Raw genomic sequence first — 10,921 nt, forward strand, 5'->3', positions numbered from 1 at the left:
AGACACCTCTCTCAAGCATCACAATCGGCAGCATCAGAAGAAGCATGAGAGACCAAATGACATGATCCCAGGGAGCCAGTCAGTGGACCTCACATAACATCCCCGTACATGAGTAATAAAAAGCATAACAACATGAAAAAGTCCCAATGATACAACAACTCTGCAAGTAAAACAATATAAAACAGCACAGTTCAATAGGCAATGCATACAATGTATCAGGTAAACACAGAAACGCATTATTACAATGTAAACACGTATTTGTTTGTTGATTTGTAAGGCAATTCATTCCATACATGTAGCGTTAGTGCTGCAGGCAGTGAAAGACCAGCTTCCATACACTGTAATGCAGATGTCTTCACTGGAGTGAGTAAGTATTTGGCACCGGACCTGAATGAGCGAGTGTCCTTGTATTCCGCGATCAACTCATAAATATAGTCCAGTGCAAGCCCATTTAGTGATTTGTAAGTTATTATAAAGATCTTCAGTACTGGTAACCAATGAAGCTGTTGCAGAACTGGTGTTATATGTTCATCCTTTCTCAGACGGGGTACCATCCTACATGTAGATACAGTGTTTAACACTTGCTGTAGTTTAGCGATTTCATAATCCGGTAGTCCGTAAAGAATGCTATTGCAGCTGTATAAGAGTGAACTCACAAAGGCATGGATTAGTTTCTCAGTGGATGCATGATCGAGGTACTTCTGAACTTGACCAATTTTGCGTAGAACAAAGTTAGCTGCTTTGCAGATGTTATTCACATGAGCTGACATACTTAGGTGTATATCAATGGTCACACCAAGGTTGCACGCTGAAGGAACTGCATCAACAGATTCAGAGAGAACATGAAGACGTGGAATGGTATGGAATGGTATTTCTTTTACGTAAGAACTTGGAAGTAACATGTAGGAATTCCGTCTTGCTGCTGTTCAGTTTCAACTTGTTTGCATACATCCAGTTTTTCACATCATGGATGCAGTGTTCGAAAATGGAGATGGCAATTGAAGTCTCCGACTGATTGAAAGTCATGTCCAGTTCAACAGTTGTGCATCATTAATGGTGCGGTGTACATGGTAAAACACAACAGGCCAAACAGTCATTCATTTACTTGATTTTAAGTGCCTTTTTTACATATGAACGTCTCCCAATGACGCTGTTGATTGAAAATCAGAATCACTTCATTTCATCCATGAGTGGAGCTTGATCTTAAGGTTGTGAATAGAGGCCGGATTATGACAATCATGGTTAACACATTACTCTTTTCAACTGTGTGATCATGTACAAATAACTAATTGTATTTGTGACCGATGGCTTACATGTAGGTATGTACTTTCATGGTTTATGTACCTGATTCTAAATGTACCATAAGTAAAGTGAAAGCCTGACTTTAATGTATTGATGTCACCACTTAAAGCCAGACATTTATCTTCTGATGATTTTAGTCTTATTTAAATTCGGAATTCATTCAGTTTCTTGTAAACTTCATTGCCCAGCAAATTGTGCTGATAATCTATATTGAAAGTACTATTGGAGTAAGCAGCAGCAACTGCTTTGTTTGAAATGTAGTTACTACTGGTTTTGAATGCATCACATGATGAATGAGCTAGCAGACACTTAATAAACTAAGTTCTTAATTTGTTTTGTTGATGTAATTCATTCATAGTTTGAGGATGCAGGCATGTGCTGCAACGGCCTGCTATACTATACATGTAGCATCTCTATCTAGATATTCTGTGCTATTTTACATGATCCATTTGCCTGGCAAAGGCGGTGTAATCTCTATACATGCTATTGAATGAATAAATCTAAAATCAAAACAGTTCAATTTCATAAAGAGATGACATTCTTGAGAATCCTGTTGCTTCTTTAATAATGTGATCAAAAATATCAATCTTTGTAGATACTGCTTACTGAGAGAATACATCTAAATTCCAAACAGTTCAGTTTCACATAAAGATGAACACAACACAGCAGCTGTGATCCTTTAGAATCCTGTTGCCTCTTTGATAATGAGATCAACAATATTGGCAAATACTATTACCAGTTCCATGCACAGAACATAATCTGCTTCATATGGAATGTTTGATGCTAGAATGTATTTTTCTGAACGTCAGAATGGTTCCCGAGTATCATAATATAATAGAGACTAGTGTCCTGGTTTGTCTGGTCGACTTGTGCAGTCTGTATAAAAAACAAAAGATAATAATACTTACATTATGAACAAAACACAAACATCATATTCAGAAGTGGGAAGTCGGGGTCAGAATTTCGGCGAGAATCGATTCTCGGAAATTGCATGGATTAAATAAGTAAATTCTCACAAACTTTTGTAGTTTACACAGAAGTTGATTTACAAGAATCAAATGATCCTGCAAATTTATTCTGCAAGAATCAAGATTGATTCTCGCACTGTGAAACAAAATTCTGACCCTGGATGTGAAAGATTACAAAGGTTTAAAGTGACTTGTGCAATGTGAAAGTTTTGTTTTCCTTCTTAAGTAGTAATGTGTTGGGTCTACCTTCATTCTCAACAAATTCATTGCAACGATTCTGCATTCTGTTGACCAGGTTTCGAAAGCATTGCTGGTCCAGGTGACTCCATGCACGTTGCAGTATTCTCATCAACCATTTCAGTGTTGTGTTGTCATTGACTTTCTTGTTTCCAGCTTGCTTCAGATGGTCTTAGAGATTTCCAATGGGGTTACAGTCTGGGGCTGGTCTTAGAGATGTCCAATGGGGTTACAGTCTGGGGCTTGGCAGTGCACTCCAGTCGTTCAATTCCTTCATGGACTCACCTGGACCAGCAGTGGATTCGAAACCTGGTCAATCACATTCAATTGACAATAATCACTCAGATTAATCATGATCAAAAATTTTGTTGGATAATTTTAAACCATTATGATAGCAATTTCATCAAATTTGTTTTTAACATTTCTTGTCATTAAAGTTGTTTAATAGAAATGCATAGATGTGTGTAGGCCTACTTGATATCCCTACATGTATGTTAAAATGCAGCTTCTTTTTGGCCTCAAATTTCATAAATGGCTGTATTTTCTGATGAAGGACAAAATATTGGACAAAAATGTAATGTGTAACTAATCAGGCTACATTTCACACTTTAAATCAACTTAAGGGGCCTAACAGTTTTGTAGTTATGCCCAAATATGCTTGTGCATATTGCTAAACCAGATATCCATTATGGGCGCCCAGTTTTTTTTGGTTCGTCCACCAGTTGTGCCTGCAGTGTGACATTTACATGGCAGACACTCACCTTACTTGAGAACTCCAGCTTCGAAATTGCACACAATAATTGAGACTAGAGTCCAAAGCTATCGTTTTTCAGCAGATCAGCATTGAGATTGTTTGTAACGCATTCAACATGTTAAATATCCTGTTCATGTTTAAAATTGGATTTTAATGATTTTGTTATCTTGGGCCTTAGCCTCGAATGTGAAGCTATCTGTAAGCAAATTTGAAGCTAGGCTTATCAAGCAACTCACCATTAGCCTGATGATGTGCGACTTCATATCCACATCTCTCTACATGCTTCGTTCTTTTCACAGGTTCTCATAAATCGATGGCAGTTATGACAAAACCGTGGTGGGTGAATGTTGTTATGTGTAATGTCAACATTGCAGTATTGCAACAGTTTTGTATTCCAAGTGATGTTTGGAAACTTATCCACACCCTTACTGTCAAAACTTGTTCCAGGCAACTTTGATCCAGGCCTACGAAAATCTCTGCCACATATCCTACACACCTTTTACAATTTTGCTGATGCTGAAGGAGCCCAGACGTATTTTAGCCTGTAAATGAAGGAAAATAAAATAAAATTACAAATTAAACCCGATTGTTCCAAACACTCACATAAATAATCTGCTTATGCGTCCCGTTTCTTAACACGCAAACAAGCACATATAATCACATTCACCACGTATACATGTATTCACATACTAAGTTTTTTAAGAGCCAATCTTCCTTATTATGTACGGATCTGTGATACAAAAAAAAAATAGAATTTTCTCTAAAAATGATTTTACCAAAAAAATAGAATTTTCTCTAAAAAATGATTTTGGTAAATATTAACAAAAACTCACATACATTCCGTCGTTTTATCTTTTCAGTTTCTGTTTCCGTATCCGTAATAGTTTTTGTAAGTCATTGTTATTCTGAAGTGGTAGTCTCCCAGGTATGACCAATCTTTTATTCTAGCCTTTTGTTAGTTACTGAAAATTTGAAGCTCGTGAATTTCAGTTTTCGTTTTGGTAAGTTATATTGATTTTTTACATAAAACCTTGAGATGTGCGGTTGGGTGCCAATCTAGACAAAAGAAGAGTCTAAATTTTACGGTCCTAAATTCGCGGTAAATTGTACGGCTTCAATTGACTTGTGTTTGGTGTATATGTACTTACGCCTAGTCGTAAAAAAAAAAAAAAAAAAGTCTTGCATTGAAATATATACTAACCATGTTGCCAAGTTATAAGCAATGAGTCTTTCATATTGGCGATGAAACGAAAGCGTCTAAAATAGTCAAATATCTCCCAATGAGGCGCGTACAAGTGGTGATTTGGTAATCATGTTTTATATTGAAATGCAATACAAAAGAATTTGCATTGGAGCAAAGATAATGTATTCTATTCATGGCAAGCTAATCTGATAATTGGTTGGGCCTATATGCAAGACTCGGGTTTATTTTAAATGTTTATTTTTGCAGAGCTTATTTTCAGTCATGGATCATACTGATAAATTTGAGCGAGGGAGGGAGGAGGAGATACTTAAGTTGAGACTGAACAAGCGAGAGTGGGAGGGGGTGAGGAAGAAAGAGAGGTGAGGGAGAGACGGAAAGACTAGAAAGAGAAGAACTGGAGAGGAGAGAGTAGGGACCGGGGGACGGGGAGGGAGTGGGGAGACTGATCACGGGGGAGGAGGAAGCAAAATAGGGAGATAGACATTGATACGAGGGAAGGCGACACTGTGGCCCTGCACAAGTGCAATGGGGCGCGACAGGCTCATAAGCGGACCTTTTGTTATTGAAGGGCTTATTTCCAACGTTTTTACAGAAAAAAGTGGACCTTTTCATTCGGATTGGCATTTTGTCATAATAATGTGAATCAATTTATCACTGTCAAACACGAGAGGGCGCTAGACCATTAAAACAGCGGTCGGACACCGGTGTTCAATACTATTTTATCTCCAGCCTTTATGGGCTTTATTGACACAGGCAATTACCTCTATTGAAATAAGCTGATTGGTACTTCAGAGTTAACAATGAAGTCAGATTACAGTAAACTTACTGAATCCCTTGCGTTTTCGTATCTGAACAATAGAGTTACGGAAACTGAAAAGATAAAAAGACCCATTATACAGTATGAGCGTGCACAGCGCCCTCGTTCAGCTTAAAAAATTCTTGAAATTTCAGCCTCTCTGAGCCGTACTTACAAAGGATAAACTTTGGAGGTGCATAACGCATAACATTGTGAGTCATCCCAACCTGCATTTTGCATTTCTTTGAAGTACCAACTGATTACATCACAAAAACCAAGGGAAAAAAATTGGATCTTTGATTAGTGCAAAAAACCCAGCAAATCCAATGTTTTGATAAAAAGCGCCCTCAAGCAAACTTCTAAGCATCATAACCACGGAGGTCTTTAATTTCAAACTTGTTCAGACTTGGGATAAGTTTAATTTTCCAGCAAAAAGTTTTTGGGATTTTGATGGCGCACATAGATACTGTTAACTGAGGTCAAAGGTCAAAATTTCATATTTTCGCAACTTTTTACTTGCCTAAAGGAAGTTCTCGAACCACGAGTATTGCCTGTTTTCGCGAGCGCCTGCTTTCACGATTACTTTCAGTAGAAATGAACCTGCAACAACCCATGAAGACCCTGAAATGACATTCCAAAAATTTGGCTCTAAATGTTGACTGAATCCACACACTTTCATGCCCATACAATAGTTTTTAGTAATTTGACCTCACCTGACCCCTGGATGACCTTGGGTGACCCCAAAATGACCTTCCAAAGATTTGGCTCTAAATGTTGAATGACAGTCATTTCTTTACATTTTTTCTTTGTCATATTGCGTCCGTCTATTGGGCGCCCCACTTTTATACGCCTTGCTATGCGTCTGTTGAATGTACCCACTTAGTTTCATGCCCATGACAGTTTTTAGTAATTTGACCTCAAATGACCCCTGGGTGACCTTGGATAACCCAAAAATGACCTTTCAAAAATTTGACTATTTAAATGTTGACTGTACCCACCAAGTTTCATGCCCATACAACAGTTATTAGTAATTTGACCTCAGATGACCCCTGGGTGACCCAGGAATCACACAGGATGACCTGAATATCTAATCAGGTAGAAGGCATGTACATTCCAAATTTTTTGTGCGCTCCTCATGCATGATTGTTAAGTATTCATTCAATTATATGTACTCTCAAGCTTCAAATCAACAAAATGTGTGCACACTTACAATTTTGGTGTAACACTGTATGACTCAATGAGTAATAACTTCAAACGGTAATTTTAGCTAATGAGTTAATGACCATAGGTGTAGATCCTGGGGTGGGGGATAAATTCCCACCTAATATTTTGAAATTTGGGGGTGGGGCATACAATCATCCCCCAATGTTGACGCCTGTAGGCCTATATGGGTTTGTGACCAAATTAACCCCATATTTGGGCAATTTGGTCATTTTAACTTAAAAAGTGCCAATTTTTTTTTTTTTTGTACTTCACACTAATTCATTCCAGTTTTGTACCATAGGCCTATACATGTATCGCCAATCTAGCTTTAATATGGCAAAATTTTTCATGCGCTTCGCGCATTTGTACCATGAACTTATTTTGGAAATTGCAACCAAAAGGTGCAATTACAAATGTAGACTTCAAGAAATTTTCTCCAACTCTATCCCCCATGTCAAAAAGAAATCTACGCCACTGTTAATGACATATATTTTTGGTTTCTTTTTTAGGACATGTAGAGGGGATAAAAAAAAATTTAGACCATACATTATGTAAAAAGAGGGGGAAAAAAGGGGCGGAATGAAAAATGTTATACTGCAACAACCCCTTGTCCTATTGAGCTAGATGAGGTCTCATTTTAAAGCTGAAGGATGGGGTAAAAATTTTGGAAAATGTCAATGAAACAGAAGTTTAAACAAAAAAATGGCAGCAGTTTACATAAATTTGAAATTGCAGGGGTGGAGGAGCAGGTGGGTCAGGAGCAGGTGGGTCAGGAGGAGGTTGAGTGTACTGAGTGAATGGGAATATTGTTTTTTGTCATACCCAGACATGTTTTACAAATATATTTTAAACAATATATATTATAAGGAGCTGTTTTAAGTATTTAATTGTGAGTAACACATCAGAGTATTGTTCTGAAACATTTAAACATTTTCAGTATCAGTACTTGTAAAGTGGTATGTTCATTTGCATGGAATGCACTTGTAATTCCTTATGTATTCTATTGTTTTCTAATATCGAATTTGAAGAAACAGCATTTTGCCATAGCACGCTTATTAGTCACCCTACTATGCTAAAAGTATACATTTTCTGGGGTGAAATTTGCTGACAAATTCAAAATTTGCATTCAAAATTGAGTAGGTTGAAGTGTTAGCAACTTGTCCTTAAAAATTCAAAAAATAATTAATTTCATGTACTTTTTACACACCCTGTATCTACGCCTTTTATTGAAAGAGTCATTTATTGACTCCAAGATGTTCTAATCATGTTTGGAACATATTCTGTTACAAAATATTCCAAACACTCTATTTCAATGATGTGCAATGTAAATTGCTCTGATAATAGTCGAAAAGGAGAAAAATGCATTTAAAGTTTCAAATTTACATTGAATCCTGTACATTAATTAGGCGGAAACTGTCTGTTTTCGCAAAAAAGGAACATATTTTTTTCTTCAAAAGTCATGTTGATTAATAAAAAGGGTCATAACCTCCAAAATATCCAAAAATCATTTTTTGGTAAGTTTTTGGCCTGTAATGCAAAATGGACCACCTTCTGACATGCGACCACATACACAATGTACATGTACGTATGACATGTGTGCAAACTCATGTGATATCCCAAATACAGTCATTCCGACATTCGTTTACTATCCTGTATCCAGCTGCATGTCCAGCTAGTACAGGATCTATACAGTGATTTTTTTTATTTTGGGTGGATCACCGTACTCACTGTATAGGCATTTAATTTTTACATTGAAAATACATGTCACCCATGCACCACGCAATTGAATAGCAGAGCGATACTGCACAGGTTCGCTGCACTGCTGGTTACCAGCTGAGTTGCTCTCGTCTATGTCGTCCTCGTCAATCGGGGCCGGAGCCTAAAAAACGTGGCGCACATATCATGACATCGAGAATTGATGCAAATTTTTACGGTAAAAGCAGTCATACCTAGAAAGGATCAAATTCAAATTGAGAAAATATTCTAGGTATGACTTGTTGTACTAATCATGTCCAGCTATCAAAATTACTTCACTTCAATATAAAAAGGTTCTAGATGCATTGCATGCATTAATAACACAGTTAAAGCCATATTACATGTATAACATTTTCATACAAAATAGATCAGCATTTCTTTGCCATAAAATGTTAATTGGAATTTACTACCACTGTACCAGTGCATAGTCGGTATGCTAGGTGAATTCAAATTTGCCATCAAACGGTATCATTTTATATAATTAAAGCCCTTGAGTAAACAAAGCCAAAATCGAAAACCTTTTTTCATAGCACTTTCCGTAGCAAAGTTACATCTTGTCAAAGATTGACTTTCATCAAAAAGATTCAGCTAGCAAAATTCCCCAAAACGGCATTTTGGGGGTGTTTCTAGATCTTAGTCTCATTATGATACCGGTAGCAGCTTTTTTTAATGGAACTGCTATCAAAATCCCTCTAAAATTCCATGTGCAATTGTCTGATCACCATAAAAATCATATATTTGGGTCAAGTGAAGTATAGAAAACATATTTATGTAGGTTTCCTTCTTCGCCAGTTGTTTTAAATTTCAATGTAAATATGCATTGACATTGTCTGCGAATTTGGCTGACTAGCAAATGTGTTAACTAAGGTTTGCCTGGGATACCTACATGTATATGTCGCCAATTGATACGTACCACTCCTTCGGTCATGTTATGGTACGACCCTTTGTTGTGTAGATCACCGTCCGGCGTCCCGCACGCCGTGTACATACTGTGTGTTATGAACATTGTGTACATGTATGGTATGCGCTCGACTAATAATTCCATCGTAATAATAAAACGACGGTTCCATCGTTTTATTCAAAATCTCGGATTTTGACAAAACTACAGCACCTAGAGTCTTGATTTAAGCAGGGTATATTGGTTTAATAAAGTACAATATAATCGTGTAAAAAACGAATTTTAAAAAATCAGTGAGGCGTCCTCCTCAGCAAATGTTATAATATCATGGCTTTAATCGCACTTTGGTCCAAACATGCCAATAACACAATCCCCGGGACCAGTGATCGAATTTAGGAAAAATAAATGGTTGTCCCACGGACAACCAGAATACAATTTCTGGTTGTCCGTCTAAGTTTTTGGTTGTCCGTAGGCCTACAAATATGACTTTTTGCTAGATTTATGGTTGTCCAGCGGACAACCGAATGAGTATTTTGGTTGTCCGGCGACTTAATTAGTTGTCCGGGCAACCGAAAACCAAAATTTCGAACCCTGCCCGGGACACAATCGCAATCTGGACAGATAGTATCAGTTTGTGAATTGAGGACATCGAATAAGTTCCTTGTACTAAGGGGCCGTCCATAATTTTGGCCATTTTTACTTACGTACAAAGCGTACGTAAGAGGGAGGCAGGGGGTAAAAATCCTGGGCATGTGTACGTAAGAAAAATGGCGATTTGTTTGAGCAATAAAAAAATTAAAGTGAAAATTATTATGGTATTTTCCAATATTTTATATAACCAATTGACCTAAAATTGTTCAATTCGTTTTAACAATTTCTTTAACATATGCAAAAAATGATTTTCGCTTTACATGTAATGTTGAGTCTAATATGCAGAAGCAGTGGTCCTATTTTACATTATGCTCAATTTATTTCATACCAAAATACCAAATACCATACACCAAACATGTCAAAGGGATGTCCCCCTGGTTCCCTCTATATATGATTTGATCCCGGAGTTCTATTAAAGTGGAAAAGAGAGTATAGGATGTTCAGCAGATTTTGGAGTGCATTAGTCATTTAGTTAGATTCAGGTTGCATTTTTTAAAGCTATGTTTTAATTTATTGATGGCTTTCGTTTTCATGAATATAAGGTTTAAAAGGAATTCTTTTAGCATTTCTCAACTTATCTGTAAAAATATTAATCATGTTAATCCAGAACTAACTGTCCTCCTGGATCACCGTAACGCGTAATATAACCCTAACCTAAACTCTAACCACAACCCCAAGCCAACCTCTCAATTTTGCTATTAGTAGTCATGGAAATCCTTCGCCATTTTATTTGTACGTAACTCGAGGGAGGGAGGGGGTAAAAAGTTACGTACGCTTTGTACGTAAGTGAAAATGGCGAAAATTATGGACGGCCCCTAAATCTGGTCCCAAAACAAACCTTGGCCATTATGGCCATATATGCACAATTGCACATGTATGCATATACCCCGGTATGTGAATTGTCATGATTGATTGTTGCGTGATCATGCCACTCATGGTGATTCGATTCACAATCACATGCTAACTTTTTTACGCGTCTAAACCTCTACAATTAGCAATCGGTTCTCAATATTATACATGATATGACCTTAGAATATTATTAGTCAACACTCACCGCCAGGCTTGGGTCCTTTAACATGTTTAATACCTTCCAAAAGTGCCCATTTCTGTGGACATGTCGATCGCGATACCGATACTGAGTGTAGGCTGCCAT

The 10,921-nt window shown here is 37.2% G+C and overlaps 1 protein-coding gene and 1 long non-coding RNA gene across 2 annotated transcripts; both read right to left on the minus strand.

The window, feature by feature from the left end:
* Positions 1-239: 239 nt before the first annotated feature.
* LOC140169359 (uncharacterized) lies at positions 240-902 on the minus strand. The gene has a single exon (XM_072192615.1). The coding sequence runs from the start codon at positions 900-902 to the stop codon at positions 240-242; it is 663 nt and encodes a 220-aa protein (XP_072048716.1).
* An 858-nt stretch (positions 903-1,760) lies between these two features.
* LOC140169964 (uncharacterized) lies at positions 1,761-10,921 on the minus strand. The gene is made up of 3 exons (XR_011861445.1): positions 10,823-10,921; positions 3,498-3,803; positions 1,761-2,178 (listed from the first exon to the last, which is right to left on the minus strand). It is a non-coding gene; the product is annotated as an uncharacterized lncRNA (long non-coding RNA).

This window comes from Amphiura filiformis, chromosome 14 (genome assembly GCF_039555335.1).
Source record: "Amphiura filiformis chromosome 14, Afil_fr2py, whole genome shotgun sequence".
Classification (NCBI taxonomy): Eukaryota; Metazoa; Echinodermata; class Ophiuroidea; order Amphilepidida; family Amphiuridae; genus Amphiura; species Amphiura filiformis.

Excerpts from the sequence above, each read along its gene's own strand:
- LOC140169359 (XM_072192615.1), bottom strand. The coding sequence starts at position 902 with ATGTTACTTCCAAGTTCTTACGTAAAAGAAATACCATTCCATACCATT.